The sequence below is a fragment of the Gorilla gorilla genome, chromosome 6 (assembly GCF_029281585.2).
Source record: "Gorilla gorilla gorilla isolate KB3781 chromosome 6, NHGRI_mGorGor1-v2.1_pri, whole genome shotgun sequence".
Lineage (NCBI taxonomy): Eukaryota > Metazoa > Chordata > Mammalia > Primates > Hominidae > Gorilla > Gorilla gorilla.
In genome coordinates, this window is record NC_073230.2 from 86,523,819 (window position 1) to 86,540,736 (window position 16,918).

At 48.2% G+C, this 16,918-nt stretch overlaps 1 protein-coding gene across 14 annotated transcripts in view; it reads right to left on the bottom strand.

The window, feature by feature from the left end:
• The window catches only part of CUX1 (cut like homeobox 1), a 466,860-nt gene that overhangs the window by 124,173 nt on the left and 325,769 nt on the right, over positions 1-16,918 (bottom strand). For all 14 annotated transcript variants that reach the window (XM_055392896.2, XM_055392897.2, XM_055392895.2 and 11 more), the window contains exon 9: positions 1,497-1,545. In XM_055392896.2, coding sequence (XP_055248871.1) covers positions 1,497-1,545 — 49 coding nt within the window. The remainder of the gene's footprint in view (positions 1-1,496; positions 1,546-16,918) is intronic.

Here is a 16,918-nt window from a genome sequence, read left to right on the forward strand (position 1 = left end):
GGATAAGGCTCTCCCGTTTAACAAACCAGGCTCTCCTGCTGGGCACATTAGATTGCCCAAAAGTGCCATCTAAAGGTAAGGCATGCCCAAGACTGGCCTTGAGGAGAGAGGGGGAGTCGGTGGAAACTTGAGAAATAGGAATAGTGATCTATGATGAAGGTAACTCCTTCCAGTAATTGCTTTTTTTTTTTTTTTAGACAGATTCTCGCTCTGTCATCCAAGCTGGAGTATGGTGGCGTGATTGGTTCACTGCAACCTCCGCCTTCCGGGTTCAAGTGATTCTCCTGCCTCAGCCTCCTGAACAGCTGGGATGACAGGTGCATGTCACCGCACCCGGCTAATTTTTGTATTTTTAGCAGAGACGGGGCTTCACCATGTTGGCCAGGCTGGCCTCAAACTCCTGACCTCAAGTCATCCATCCATCTTGGCCTCCCCAGGTGCTGGGGTTACAGGCGTGAGCCACTACACCCAGCCCAAGGCTCTTTTATTTTTAAATTTTATTTTGTATTTTTTTGAGATGGAGTTTCTGCTCTGTTGCCCAGGCTTAGATCTTGGCTCACTGCAACTGCTGCCTCCAGGGTTCAAGTGATTCTCCTGCCTCAGCCTCCTGAGTAGCTGTGATTATAGGCGCCTGCCACCACGCCTTGCTAAATTTTGTGTTTTTAGTAGAGATGGGGTTTCACCATATTGGCCAGGCTGGTCTCAAACTCCTGACCTCAAGTGATCCTCCCACCTTGGCCCCCCAAACTGCTGGGATTACAGGCGTGAGCCACTGCGCCCGGCTGGGGGACCACTTTCTTTTCAGAGCAACAGCAGCACCAGCTAAAGCAAAATGTTTTCCTGTTCTGTGGGCTCCTGGGGGGAGGAAGGGGTTTTGGGGATGGCTGAATTTTCCAGGAAGCAGAGTATTTAGAATCACCCAAAAGTACGCTAATGGTTAAGATGCGTCTCGTGCCTGATCTGTGCCGGACACTGTGCTGGGTACTTGCCATAAGGCCTCTCTGAGAACCAAGTGTCAGCCAAAAAGGGGCCGTCAGCTGAGAGCCCTCTTCGGAGTAAGTGGCTGGGACCCATGAGAACGTGGCGGTAAGGAACTCTCCTAGGATAACACCGTGGTGAGATGTCTACACTAAGGAACTCTCCGAGGATAATTCCATGGTGAGATGTCTACACTGTCACGGATGCCACAGCTACAAAGATGGGTGTTTAGAGATGGAGTAGGGAAAAGGAGACAGTTACCACTTTGGAGGGGATGTTCACCATGGGATGTCTGAGATGTTGGAACCACATCAAAGACTTTGCCAAGGAAATGGTTCCTGGGACTTTTTATGTCTTTTCCTACTTCTCACGACATCAGAAGGAGCATCGACGTTGAAAGCTGTCAGTAAAAAATGGAAGGATAACCGGCCTTCTAACTTCGGGTGACGCATCTTCCGAGATGCCAGAAATGGGCCCGCTATTGTGGGTTTTAGGACTAAAAGCGTCCAGGGTCCTACCTGGTTTGCCCTTTCAAGGTCCGTCATGATCATTTCAATCTCGTCGGCCCTAGGAGGGTGAGAGGGAGAGAGCAGGTTAGTCACAAGGAGACCGGCTCAGGGGGTGACTGATGGGACAGCTTCCTAGCTCAGGGCTCGGGAAGGGCTGTGCAGACCCGTGAGTCAATGCTGTCCAGCAGGAGGAGGTGGGCTCACACTGGGGGAAGAGATGTGCTTGCTGATGCCATGCGCTCTTTTGATAATCACGTGTCTGGTGCGCATGGGGTGCCTGCCTTTGATGGGGTCCCAATCTCATTGGGGAGACATAACCATTAAAATATAAAATACAGCATGTCCTGCCAAGGGTTCAAAAAGAGCTCTGAGCAGAGTGCTCTGAAAAAAAGAGGGAGAAATAAATTCTCTTTGTGGGAGGGAATCAAGGAAGGCTGCAGAGGAGGTGACAGGTAAGTGGGGTTTTGAAGGATGAGTAGAAGTTTGCCAGGCTGGGGGTAAGAGGAGGAGCTGGGGAAAGGCTACTTTAGGAAAAGGCACTTGGCAGTGAAAGCCTCACCAGGAATGAGGAAACCAGGAGAAGGTGGCCAACTGGAGGTGAGGAGGGCAGGTGAGGATGGTGACACAGGTTGGGGGACTGTACAGGCTGCAGTGCAGACAGCCTGGGTTCATTGCTATGGCCCAGCCTGCTCGTAAAAGCAATTGTCCAGGTTCTGTCTTTCCCTTTTTCTGTTTTGAAAGTACTTCCTTGAGTAATCTGAAGGCAAATACGCGAACCCAACACAGAGCATCATGAGAGAGGAATGCGGAGAGTGCTTTTATGTTTGTTTGTTTTGAGATAGAGCTCTGTCGCCCAGGCTGGAGTGCAATGATGAGATCTCGGCTCACTGCAACCTCCGCCTCCTGGGTTCAAGCAATTCTCCTGCCTCAGCCTCCCGAGTAGCTGAGACTACAGGTGTGCACCACCACGCCCGGCTAATTTTTGTATTTTTAGTACAGACAAGGTTTTGCCATGTTGGCCAGGCTGGTCTCAAACTCCTGACCTCAGGTAATCCACCCACCTCGGCCTCCCAAAGTGCTGGAATTACAGGCATAAGCCACCGCACCCAGCCTGGAGAGTCCTTTTGAGAAGGGCACAGCCAACTCCAAAAGCCTATGGGAGGTTAGAGCAGGACACCCGGGCAGACCACCATCCCAATGTCTGCAAGCAGGTCCTGAGGATGGTCTCTGTTAGAAGGCCACAGGCTGGAACTGTCTGTGACCCAAGGAAGGTTTTTTTTTAGCATACCCAAGGGCCATGGAGCCAGTGTTGCAGCCACAGGGACCTGGTTGGGGTTGAGGGCTCTCATGCTGTGGCTCTGAGTCCACACGCACCTGCACTCTGCTGCCTTCAGGATGCAATCCCTCCCTCAGCCACACGCAAGGCCCTTCCACACCAAGGCTCCTTCCTCCTCTTGGCCTTACCCGCCACTCTTTCTCAGGACCCTGTGCTCTAACAACTCCCATCTCGTGCGGGACCCCAAAGAGCCAGGCCTTCCTCGGCACTAGGCCTCCACCTGCGCTGCCTGCCTGAATGCCTTCTCGTCCCAGGGAACCTCATCTCCTACTTCCACCCCATCCACCCTTCCCAGACCCTCTCAGCGGCTCTGTCTCAGGAAGTGGCACTGTCCCTAGTCCTAGTTTCCAGGTTTGAGTTTTCACTGGGTGCCCATGCTGTGAGCTCTCTCTGAATGCTGGGCCATAGGTCCCTTTTGCCCTATATCCCTAGAATTTGTCCTGTATTCACAGGGCTGCACGTCACGTTGGATGCCAGAGTCCTGGATGTGGCCCATCCTGTCAGCGACGGGCAAGTCTACTCCTGGGGACAGCCCAGGGTGCTGGACAGGCCTGACAATGAGAGCTCTGTCCTTCCGAAACCTGCTCCATGGTCCCAAGGAGGCAGGTCCAAGTGAGAGTACCCACCCACCCTGCTATGGTTTGTCTCCACCAAAACTGCTACTGAAATTTGATCCCCAGTGTGGGGGCATTGGGAGGTGGGGTCTAGAGGGAGGTGTTTGGGTCATGGCGGTGGATCCCCTCATGAATGGCTTGGTGCCATTCTCCTGGCAGTGAATGAGCTCTTGCTCTGACCAGACTTTAGGGACTGGATGAGTTCCCTTGAGTGGGTTATCATAACGCCAGGAACCTCCCTGGGTTGTCCCTCTTGGCACGCATCCACCTCCCCTTTGACCCTATCCGTATTGTTATGATGCAGCATGGAAGCCCTCGCCAGGAGCCAGGGCCATGTCCTTGAACTTCCCAGCCTGCAGATCTGTGAGCCAAATAAACCTATCTTCTTTATAAATCATCCTGGCCTTAGGTGTTCTGTTGCAGCAACAGAAAACAGGCTAAGGTACACCCTGGACGCTGAGAGTTGGAAAAACTGTCTCCGGGCCCCTGGGCTGGGGAATTTTTGTGGCCTGAGGCTTTTGCAGCCTTTAACTGCACACAGCGATTTAAGGTAGTCTTATCAACTCCCAGCAGCCTGAATAGGGTAACAGATGCCTTGTGATCAGGTTCAATGTTCATTGTATCTGTTTGAAATAATATCCGGCTTTCAGACTGGTCTGAGAAAAAGTCTGAAAAAGCCTGTCAAATGGCCTAGTTAAATGAAGCTATTTTTAGGATGATTTCATGAAGAAGGCAGTGTCTCTGTAAGATAAATACCCAAACTGGGCCTCTGCAATACAGTGCTGGGTGCAGGGAGTGGGGAAGGGACAGGGCTTCTTAAATGATGAAACATCCTTCTGTATCATCTCAAAGTGAAACCTCCAAGATCTGACAGAAAAATTGCTGTGCAAAGATAGTCTAATACTACAAATGGTAATTAAAAAAATTAAAAGTGTTAAGGGTCTTAAAACATATCAGAAAAGGATAATCACCAGTCAATGCAGAAAGCTGCTACCTTGACGCCCTGTTGATGAAGCATTCAGAGCGTAAACTCCTTCAGACACAAAATAAAAGCTTGCAAACTTTACTTAAGGCAAATTGCAAGGATTTTTTGTGTTTTTTTTTTTTCTTTTTGAGACAGGGTCTCACTCTTACCCAGGCTAGAGTGCAGTGGTGTGATCTTGGCTCACTGCAACCTCTGCCTCCTGGGCTCAAGCAGTCCTCCCGCTTCAGCCTCCAGAGTAGCTGGGACCAGTGGCGTACGCCAGCATACCTAATTTTTTTTTTTTTTTGGTAGAGACAAGGTTTCACCATATTGCCCAGGCTGGTCTTAAACTCCTGGGCTCAAGCCATCCACCCGCTTTGGCCTCCCAAAGTGCTGCGACTATAGGCATGAGCCACTGCGCCTGTCCCAAATCACAAGTTTTAAACACAATTTTATACTTCAGTTAGTTACCTATCGTGTATTTCCAATGTCCACATACACAGGTCAAAACTGCCCTGGCTACCGTCATTCACTCATTCACTAGCTCCACTAGTGTTTCAGACCCCTAAAAGTTTCCTGGTGCTGGAATGGGCACATAGAGATGCAGGCTTAGGTCCTGCGTATCTCATCAATGTCGTAGATTTAAAAGATGACAATGAAAATACATAGCTGCTGCGTACCCACAACAAGATGTGCAGAGGTTGACAATTGCCTAAATCCTCCTCTGAATGCATCAGAGCTGGCTGCAGAACTTGGGAGGTGGATGGGGACTGGTCCGGCTGGTGAGTGAAGAGACACTGAATGTGGGTCTAGGTGAGGACTTTTCCTAATGGCTCCAGTGTGGCCCTATATAAGCCCTCTCTTTAATTCTGGCTATTTTCATTTGAATACTTCTATTCTGTTTGAGACTACTGTTATTTGGATATTGTTGGCATAGCTACTTCTGTCCTCCATGTCATTTAACTTTTCTTTTATATTTTGCTATTTCTTTATCCTTTTCTTGCTGCCTTCTGGATCAAGGTTAACTTGATCTAACTGGTCTTTAGCTATTTATTTATTTATTTATTTATTTATTTATTTATTTATTTGGAGACAAGCTGGAGTACAGTGGTGTGATCACGACTCAAGGCAGCCTCAATCTCCTGGGCTCAAGCAATCCTCCCACTTCAGCTTCCCTAACAGCTAGGACTACAGGCGCATGTCACCATGCCTAGCTAATTTTTCTACTTGTTTTTTTTTTTTGGTACAGATGGGGGTTTGCCATGTTATCCGGGCTGGTCTTGAACTCCTGGGCTCAAGCGATCCTCCCACCTCAGCCTCCCAAAGTGCTGGGATTATAGGTGTGAACCACTGCACCTGACCTATTTTCTACTTCCTCTTTCTGGAATTCCTATTAGGTGGATGTTGGAGCTCCTGAATTGATCTCTAATTTTCTTTTCTTTCTAACATCTACATCTATATCTTTTTAGTTACTTTCTGGGAAATATCTTCATCTTTATTTTCCAGGCTTGTGTTGATTCTTTTATTTATTTACTTAAAAACATTTTGTTTATAGAGATGGGGTCTTGCTATGTTGCCAGGCTGGTCTCGAACTCCTGAGCTCAAGCAACCCTCCGGCCTTGGCCTCCCAAAGTGCTGAGATTCCAGGCATGAGCCATCAGACACAGCTGGCAATGTATCCTTTCTTCTTTGCTCCTAAGTTATTCAATTCTTTTACGCTGTTACTTCCACTTGGTCCATTTGAAAATTACCTGTTGGTTTCGCTTCACACTGCCAATATCTTCCTCTGTTTCCCTGAGTGCCTTTGTGGTGCTTTGTCTTTGTGGCCCAGCTGTCCTGCCTCATATCACACCCACTGTTGGGGTCTGGGTGTGTCTTTCAGAAGCACTGCCCTCCTCTGGGGACCAGCTGTTTTTGCTTGTGTGTTTGGGTCCTCCAGGGATACCAGCCGCTCTTTCTGGCAATGTACACGGTGGGAGGACAGAGAAGCCAGCCCTGCTGCATGTCTCTCAAGCGAATTGAAGGAGAAAAGCACACGGTAGGCATTCAATGCCTTTCTGCCGAACATAGGAAGGAAGGGAAGGGGATGGCCCCGGTCTCTGAGATGCCTTGCCGATGACTCCTCCCTGCTGCTTGGCAACCAGGAAAACCCTCTGGCCAGGTAGCTTACTTAGCCTTGACTCTTCGGGGAGCAGCAGCAACAGGAGGACACCGTCTCCCTGGGTGCAGCTCCCTGATCTTGGGAGTGCGGAGCTGAAAAGCTGGAGGCGTGGCTGCCTGGGGGTGCTGGCCCGCCCCTGGCTGCTTTCATTCACTCCTCACTTGCGGCCTGGTGTTGCCAGTGGCCAAAGGCCCAGGCATAGAGAAGAGCAAGGTTCCAGGGGCCCAGCTTTACACAGAGGCCAGCTTGGCAGGGCTGGGGTCCATGCGGGTCGAGTCCAGTTCCTGCCAGGTTTATGGGGCCTGGGTGGGGCTTGGGCACCTCCTGGAAAGTGCACACTCTCTGGATTTCTTCTCAGATAGCACATGGCTTTGGATTTTCATCAGGACACCTAATATCCGGAAAACCACGCCTCATCTCCAGAAGATTTCACGTCATTTATAAAAAAATCAGTCCCACTGACGCAGGAAGGTGCAGACTTGGCAGTGTGAGGCAATCCTGGAAGTGAATTTCAAGTTTTCCATCTCCTGGTCAGTTGTGCTTTGGTTACTAAGCAACTGCTAAACGGACCAAAATACTGAATGTGATAACAAGGACTGCACTTACCTTTCATGTCGAAAGCAACTCTCTTTCCCCAGGCTTTCGAATGACAATGACGACACCACACTCTGCAGTTGCAGGGCAGGCCTATTCCATACCAGGGATTGTGGTGACAGCCGGGCCCGGAGGGGCTGCTGTCTCCATTCACAGAAGGGACCAGAAACCACAGGAGGAGACAATCGGAGGAACCAGGGATGCAGTTGGCAAGGAAACGTTCTGATTATTATTTTAAAAGTAGGCCAGACGCAGTGGCTCATGCCTGTAATCCCAGCACTTGGGGAGGGCAAGGCAGGTGGATCACCTGAGGTCATGAGTTCGAGACTAGCTTGGCCAACATGGTGAAACCCCGTTTCTACTAAAAGTACAAAAATTAGCCAGGTGTGGTGGTGCATGCCTGTAGTCCCAGCTACTTGAAGGGCTGAGGCAGGAGGAGCATGAGCCAAGATGGTGCTACTACACTCCAGCCTAGGTGACAAAGTGAGACCCTGTCTCAAAAAAACAAACAAACAAAAACAAACAAACAAAAATCTGTATGTTTGTTACTCATTTTTCTGAGAATTCTTTTTTATTTTTGATACAGGGTCTGGTTCTGTTGCCTAGGCTGGAGTGCAGTGGTGCGATCATAGCTCACTGCAGCCTCCAACTCTTGTCCTGAGCTCAAGTGATCCTCCTGCCCCAGTCTCTTGAGTAGCTGGGACTTATAGGTGTGCACTATCAAGCCCAGCTAATTCAAAAGAAAAATTTGTTTTTTAGAGACAGGGGTCTTACAATACTGCCCAAGCTGGTCTTAAACTCCTGAACTCAAACAATCCTGCCTTGGCCTCCCAAGTAGCTGGGACTACAGGTATGCACTGCCACACCTAGCTAGTTTTTTCTTTTTTGTAGAGACAAGGTTGATCTTGCTATGTTGCCGAGGCTGGTCTTGAACTCATGGCCTGAAGCGATCCTCCTGCCTTAGTTTCCCAGAATGCTGAGATTACAGGCCTGAGCCACTGTGCCTGGCCCGTTATTAATTTTTCTAAGGAGGTATTCTTTTTTAAAAGCCGAAAGAAAAATACAACTAGCTGAGTAAGTGCGATCGGGGGCTTTGGAAGATGTGAGTGTGGCCATCAGTGTTTGCAGACCAGGACCAAGGAGGCGGGTCTTGCTTTGGGGCACCTCCCAACCAGTTTTTTTTTTTTTTTTTTTTGAGACAGAGTCTCACTCTGTCGCCCAGGCTGGAGTGCAGTAGCACAATCTCAACTCACTGTAGCCTCTGCCTTCCCAGTTCAAGTGACTCTCCTGCCTTAGCCTCTCCCATGTAGCTGGAATTACAGGCACACCCAATCACAGCTAATTTTTGTATTTGTATTTTTATTTTTTGAGATGGAGTTTCGCTCTTGTTGCCCAGGCTGGAGTGTAATGGCGTGATCTCAGCTCACTGCAACCTCCATCTCCTGGGTTCAAGCGATTCCCCCTGCCTCAGCCTCCCGAGTAGCTGGGATTACAGGTATGCGCCACCACACTTGGCTAATTTTTGTATTTTTAGTAGAGACAGGGTTTTATCATGTTGGCCAGGCTGGTCTCGAACTCCTGACCTCAGGTGATCCACCCGCCTCGGCCTCCCAAAGTGCTGGGATGACAGGCGTGAACCGACGCGCCCAGCCCCACCCCAGTCTTAATCATCCACTTTCTCTCCAAACTGCTGCCTCCTCCCCCGACTGAATTAATCCTGCCTGACAAACTGTCTGCAATAAGTAATACAAAAATGCCCAGGGGTTAATACCACAACTGTAAATGTAATCTTGGAAGCGCAGTAATGAATTAAATGGCATGTGGTTTCATGGTGTGAGTGTCAACAGTATTCCAAAGATTTTTCATTCTCTTCATGCTGAAGGCTCAACTAACCACATCAGTATCTGTAGCCTGACATTGGTCTAAAATCATTTATTTTCCAAAGTCTGTAATAACCGCACATATTGTTTGCTCAGCAAAATGATTTATTATAAAAATTTAGATCTCTCACCTTTTTATGAGCTGACGAAATAGCTTCCACTGATCTATTAACCTGCCCGGTATTATGCTCAGCTCTGACTTCAAATAGCGAATAATTTCAGTTTGGCCTAGAATATGTAGTTCGTTCAATCAGTTCACCACAGATCATTTCAGGGTATTCTCTGGGCTAACACACAGTTTTTATGAGGAACTGAAAAGGACATGGTCAAGGTCGATGGAAGGGAAATTATATCCACGCTGGAAATTCTAGTATTTACTTTCACGCAAGCCTCCTGGGGGCTAATGCGTGGCATCGGGGCACGGTGTTGGCGCATATTTCAATACCCAAATAAGCACGCTGGCATCAGGAGCTGTTAAAACAAAGTATATCTACAAGGCAGTTGGAAAAACATACAGAGCGGCCTTCAAAGACTAGTGTATCTTCTTAGACTTGATTCATAAGCCAATAGTCTCGGCCGGGCCCAGTGGCTCACGCCTGTAATCCTAGCACTTTGGGAGGCCAAGGTAGGTGGATCACTTGAGACCAGGAGTTTGAAACCAGCCTGGCTAACATGATGAAACCCTGCCTCTACTAAAAATACAAGTATTAGCCGGGCATGGTGGCGAGCGCCTGTAATCCCAGCTACTCGGGAGGCTGAGGCGGAAGAATCGCTTGAACCCCGGTCACAGAGGTTGAAGTGAGCTGAGATCATGCCACTGCACTCCAGCCTGGGTACCAGAGTGAGACCCTGTCTCAATCAAAACAAAACAAAAAAAAAAAACAAAGAAAACAAAAAAAAACCCACCAATAGTCTCAATACCAGATCATAAAGTTCTTTGGCATTGAAAGGAGAAATATCTACAGATTAATTCTTTCTGCTTTAAAAGAAAAGCTCCAGTTAGGTTTGATCAAGCGAACTCTCCCCTTCTACCCCAGGGCTGCACGTGATGACCTGCTCTGTCCTTAAGGGGGGTCATTTTTCACCACAACCTACACTGCAGGTGAGGCTTCCTTAGCACAGGGGGTAGAGGAAACGGACAGAGGTGGGGCTCGCTGGACCCTGTCCAGAAAGAGCAGGTTGCTGAAGTGGTGGAGACAGGGCCAGGCTCTGAGGAAGGTCACTTGGCTCTGGGTCTGGAATCCCCTTAACTCGGGGGCTCAAAGAGTTGGGCAAGGGGTGGGGGACAAACCTATAGGAAAAGCTGATCGGAGCACAAACGCCTGAACTTACGGAGAAGGGCTGGTCTGCAGTCTCATGCGAGCCAGGGCAAGATTACCCCCAGCAAAGGCACCTGCTGTGGCTGTCGTGCCCTGATGGCGATGGGCCCAGCTCAGACTGAGACAGGGAGGTCTCCCACCAATAACGCCCACGGGGCACCTACCATGAACCACACCCAAGGGAAACAAGTGTCCCAGGGGAGGAGTGGGCAATGGCGTAGTGGCGCTGGGACTCCCTTCTCTCTAGCACACAGGAATACACCCTGCACATCCTAGGAGCTCAGCAGGGATATACCGGGCATGGGTGGGTGGGTGGGCAGGGACCCCCTTCCTGTCTACCCAGTGGGAGGTGGAAGGAAATGGCAGCCACCAGCGATTCAGCACAGTGACATCCCAGAAAGTGGTACAAGGGCCTCTGCAGACACCAGGAGAAACAGTATCCCGGAGTAGGGACATCCAGTCTGTACCCTGGAGGATGAGTACAGATTTACTGAGTAGGGGACTCTGGGGTAGAGAGGTACGGCCGTCTAGAGAGAGAGGCCACAGGGAAATGGAAGCCTGTTCAATTTTGTAACAACTTTTCAGTGGCTCTCTCCGGGTTGCGAGGCATCCTGTGACCACATCTGCAAATAGAGATGGCAGAGTCTCTTCCCACGCCCTTTGAATATTTCTTATCTCACGACAGAATACTACTCAGCCCTAAAAAGGAACGAGTTAATGACATTCACAGCAACCTGCATGAGACTGAAGACTATTATTCTAAGTGAAGTAACTCAGGAATGGAAAACCAAACATTGTATCTTCTCACTCGTAAGTGGGAGCTAAGCAATGAGAATGCAAAGGACTCTGCGGACTTGCGGGGAAAGGGTGGGAGGGGGGTGAGGGAAAAAAGACTATATATTGGGTGCAGTGTATACTGCTTAGGTGATGGGTGCACCTAAATCTCACAAATCACCACTCAAGAACTTACTCATGTTCTTGAGTAATATATTATATATATATAGAGTAATATATTATATAACACATACATTAATGTGTAGTTATATATAAAATACATAATTATATATATATACATTTATTAATGAAATATCCAACTATATCCCTATTTTATTAAGATTTTTAAAATAAAAGATGGGCATTTCTTTGTTTTTTTGTTTGTTTTTGATACGGAATCTCGGTCTGTTGCCCAAGCTGGAGTGCACTTGTGCAATCTCAGCTCACTGCAACCTCTGCCTTCGGGGTTCAAGTGATTCTTGAGAATGCCCCAGCCTCCCTAGTAGCTGGAATTACAGGTGTGCACCACCATGCCTGGCTCATTTTTGTATTTTTAGTAGAGACGGGGTTTCACCATGTTGGTCAGGCTGATCTCGAACTCTTGACCTCAGGTGATCTGTCTGCCTCGGCCTCCCAAGGTGTTAGGATCACAGGTGTGAGCCACCATGCCCAGCCTCTTTAGTCCTGTTCTGTTTCTTGGAAGCACCATGCTTGTCCCACCTTCAGGCCTGGGTCTCAGCCCTCCTGGCCCTCCTCTGAGAGGCCTCTCCACAGCCACACTCTCCATTGTCCATTCATTTTGTTTCTGTTGCATTTATTCCTGTCTCAAAGTCTCTTGTTCATATATTGATTACTTGCTTATCCACTGCCATAGTTCCAGGGAACACAGCAGGTACTCACAAAATACTGGTTGACCAAATATGCAAATTTATTTATTTATTTATTTATTTTTGAGACGGAGTCTTGCTCTGTCACCCAGGCTGGAGGGCAGTGGGGCGATCTCGGTTCACTGTAACCTCCGCCTCCTCAGCCTCCCAAGTAGCTGGGAGTACAGGCATGCGCCACCATGCCCGGCTAATTTTTCTATTTTTTTAGTAGAGATCAGGTTTCATCATGTTGGCCAGGCTGGTCTCGAACTCCTGATCTCCAGTGATCCACCTGCCTTGGCCTCCCAAAGTGCTGGGATGACAGATATGAGCCACCGCACCGGCCCAAATATGCAAATTAATGACACCTGTGATACCTGAGGTCCCCTGTCTTCTTGACAGACAGCCATTCACTGGCTAGTATTCTAAAGGGCAGAAAGGGTAGAATTCTTTTGGCAAATTGTAAATACAACTTTTAAGGAAAGAGCCTACAAGATGTTATTGCAGAAGGAAAATGATTCGCTTTTCAGAGCCTTTGAAAAACAAGGCAATAATAGTCTTGGGGGAGAAGTATTGAAAGACCCAGAATTAGGCTTCTTTTTGTCCAATGGACTGTGAGGTCCTGGAGTGCAGAACCAGGTGGCCTGGCTCACCACTCATCACTCATCCCCGTGCCCAACACGGATCTGTGAACCAGGTCAGGACTGAAGACACGGAGGCTGATGGGGAAGGGGAGGAGGGGAGGAGAGAGTGTTTTTCGGGGAAAGGTTTTCTTGGCAGCCCTCATCTGTATGACTTGCCCTATCTTTCGTTTTCCACCCAAGGTTAAACCACTTCTGCTTTGGCAGAAGTAGAGGGGAGGATGAAGCCATCTTGCATCTTCCAAGCCCTGGATCAAATGTGTCACACTCCAGGGTGGCCCCACCCCTCCCCAATCAAAGGCCTGGGAAGAGAGTCGGTCCAGTCTGTGGAGCTTTATCCCTACAGATAACCTTCTGGAAATAGCGGTTTTCATTTTTGCTGGAAGTAACACTGTGCTGAGAGACAGTTAAACGGCCAGGATGTCACCTCTGTCTGCTCAGAAATTAACCAGAATTTGTTCTCTGTAGATTACCATTATACTAATTTAAATGATACAAAAGCAATGATTAAAAACAAGTTTAGGCCAGGCACAGTGGCTCACTCATGTAATCCCAAGCACTTTGGGAAGCTAAGGTGGGTGGATCACTTGAGTTCAGGAGTCTGAGACCAGCCTGGCCAACATGGTGAAACCCCATCTCTACTAAAAATACAAAAATTAGCTAGGTGTGGTGGCGTGCGCCTGTAATGCCAGCTACTAAGGAGGCTGAGGTGGGAGAATTGCTTGAACCTGGGAGGTGGAAGTTACAGTGAGCCGAGATCACGCCACTGTACTCCAGCCTGGGCAACAGAGTGAGACTCTGTTTAAAAAAAAGAAAGAAAGAAAGAAAAAACAAACCAACGAACATAAAAACGAGTTTGGTTAAGCCTCATCTTTTCAATCCCAAATGGGAAGAAAATTTCCCTTCCTGCCCCACAAGTTGACGTGTTCATGGGAAACGATTTTAATAAAATCTTCCTTTAGCCAGTCCGAGTATAGCTGATGAACCGAACGAAATGACCTTCTACGGCACGTGCGGGGTCAACTTTCTACCTGTGCCAAACCAATAGCACAGCTCTGGCCGGCTGGGTGCTCACCAGAGCGTGTGACCCCAGCGTGATCGGGAACAGCCTGTGACTGTCACTCGGGCTTCAGTCATCTCCAGGCAGGGAACATGGGACAGCTGCGGCCCAGGGAATGAGGCTCTGATATTGCATAATTCATTCGGCTTCTGCTCCTGAGACCGCACAGTGCCTCCAGGGATGAGCATCTGGGTTCATCGGCGGCTGCTTCCTGCATCTCTCTAGAGTTCTAACAGCCCTGCTCTACCCAAAGAAGTGGAGAGCGGGCTGGGTGTGCAGGTTCCTTTGTTTTTTAAAATCAAGTGAAATTAGGAAAATTGTGGTCTACAGAAAAGAGTGTGGCTGGTGGAAAACGGGTTGGAATTCTTCTCCACTGCATTTTTATTTTGTAAAAATTTTTATTTATTTATTTTTGAGATGGAGTCTTGCTCTACTGCCCAGGCTGGAGTGCAATGGCACGATCTCGACTCACCGCAACCTCTGCCTCCCAGGTTCAAGCAATTCTCCTCCCTCAGTCTCATGAGTAGCTGGGATTACAGGAGCCTGCCACCATGCCCAGCTAATTTTTGTATTTTTAGTAGAGGCAGGGTTTCACCATGTTGGTCAGGCTGGTCTTGAACTCCTGACCTCAGATGATCCACCCACCTCGGCCTCCCAAAGTGTTGGGATTACAGGCGTGAGCCACCGCGCCTGGCCCTCCCATTGTCTTTTAGTTGTTTGACCTTGGACAGACTTCTGAGCTGGACAGTCACCTATACAGGAGGAGCCATGAAATTCAAAGAAATTGGCATGAGGATAAAACAAGAACACAGAAAGAAAGGAAAAGATTTTGTAAACCACCAAGCTCCATGCCTGGATTCATTATGATTGTGTATCAAAGTCAGGACCTTTCTCTTCTGGTGAGTGCTCACTTCCAGTACCTGACACCATCGCGAGATCATCAAAATCACCCACAAAGGGGCTTTTGGCCAAAAACTTCTAGCCTGAATCTGATCAAGCCTCTAGATTCAACCACAAATTTTCAGGAGAGCGTGAGGACAGAGGAGCATGATAAACTATTTCTGGGGAGGCAATCAGTAAAATCTCAGCAGTGGGGTGGAGAATCTTTTCTGGACAAATGACCCCATTTCTAGCACAAATACATTGCAAGGAAAAGAAAAAGTGACGAAGAGGGAATCTATACAATGACCAAGACTTAAAGATACACCAGCCAACTGCAACGTGTGGATCTTACTTGAATCCAGATTCAAATTTTTTTTTTTTTTTTTTTTTTAAGACGGAGTCTTGCTCTGTCGCCCAGGTTGGAGTGCAGTGGTGCGATCTCAGCTCACTGCAACCTCCGCCTCTCCGTTCAGGTGATTCCACTGCCTCAGCCTCCTGAGTAGCTGGGACTACAGGTGTGTGCCACCACACCCAGCTAATTTTTGTGTTTTTAGTAGAGATGAGGTTTTGCCACGTTAGCCAGGCTGTTTTCAAGCTCCTGACCTCAAGTTATCCACCCACCTCAGCCTCCCAAAGTGCTGGGATTACAGACGTGAGCCACTGCGCCCAGCCTAAATTAAAATAATTTTAGAAAATAAAACCATTACGAAGTTTGGGGGCAACTAGAAATTTCAAAACTGGCTAGATTTACCTGATCATATTAAAAAATTATTATGATTATTATTTTTACTATTTTTTTTTTTGAGACAGGGTCTTGCTTTGTCACCCAGGCTGGAGCGTAGTGGTGTGATCATAGCTCACTGCAGCCTCAACCTCCCAGGCTCAAGCAATCCTCCCACCTCAGCCTCCTGAGTTGCTGGGACTGCAGGTGAAAAATTACTTTTGAATGTGCTAATTGCGCTGTGACTATATTAAAAAGAAAGTCCTTATTGTGAGGATATGTGTGTTAAAATGTTTAGAAAGGAAATGAAAGGATTCTGGGAGTAGCTTCAAGTCAAAACAGGAGTGGGGACAGGTGAGACAGGATGGGCCATGAACGGGAGATGCTGACACCAGGTCACGCGTAGGTTGGAAATTTAACATATGAAACATAAACAAAAAACCCCATAAGACAACAAAAAAAGTGAAGAGCATCACAGTAGTCAGGTATCCCTCCATCGTCACTCATTACTTGTAAAGCGTGCACTGATGCTGACTGCTACTATTCCATTTGCAATGAAACAAGGTGATAAGCAAGACATAAAAATACTCAAGAAGAAGGAGAATCTAAAGGACGCTGCGTGGCTGTGGCTGCAGCTGTGGAAAAGAATATGGATTAGAAGTGGCCGTCCTGGCTGGGCGCAGTGGCTCACGCCTGTAATCCCAGCACTTTGGGAGACCGAGGTGAGTGGATTGCCTGAGGTCAGGAGTTCGAGACCAGCCTGGCCAACATGGTGAAGGCTCGTCTCTACTAAAAATACAAAATTGGCCGGGTGGGGTGGTGCATGCCTGTAATTCCAGCTACTCGGGAGGCTGAGACAGGAGGATGGCTTGAACCCAGGAGGTGGAGGCTACAGTGAGCTGAGATCGCACCACGGCACTCCAGTCTTGGTGAGACAGATTGAGACTCCGTCTTAAACAAAACAAAACAAAAAAACAAAAGAAGAAGTGGCCGTCCTGTGCAGTCCACCTGATGCCAGACTCTGCTAACTTTAGTCAAGACAGTTACCTTCCCAGAATCCCGTTTACCCACTTGTCAAGGGGAAAAAAATGTATACAAAGAGCACATCTCTATAAGAAGAATGTGACTTTAAAAAATAATATACCATATATATGTTTTTCTTTGACACAGAAGAAGATTGGGCCAGGCGCAGTGACTCACACCTGTAATCCCAGCACTTTGGGAGGCCAAGGTGGGAGGATCGCTTGAGCCCAGGAATTCGAGACCAGCCTGGGCAACATGGTGAAGCTCCATCTCTACAAAACATTAATACAAAAATTAGCTGGGTATGGTGGTATGCACTTGTGGTCCCAGCTACTTTGGAGACTGATGTGGGTGGATCGTTTGAGCCCAGGAGTTGGAGGCTGCAGTGAGCTATGATTGCGCCTCTGTGCTCCAGCTTGGGCGACAAAGCAAGACTCTGTCTCATAAAAAAGAAAAAGATTGTTAGCCAAGAACAGAGAATGGGAAGAAAATGAATTCTGGAAGGGAACTCCCCCCAAGTACCATCTGACCCAGGAAGGGAACTGTCATGGTGAGAGGCCTACACTTAGGCGATGGACGAAACTGAGGCACAAGTT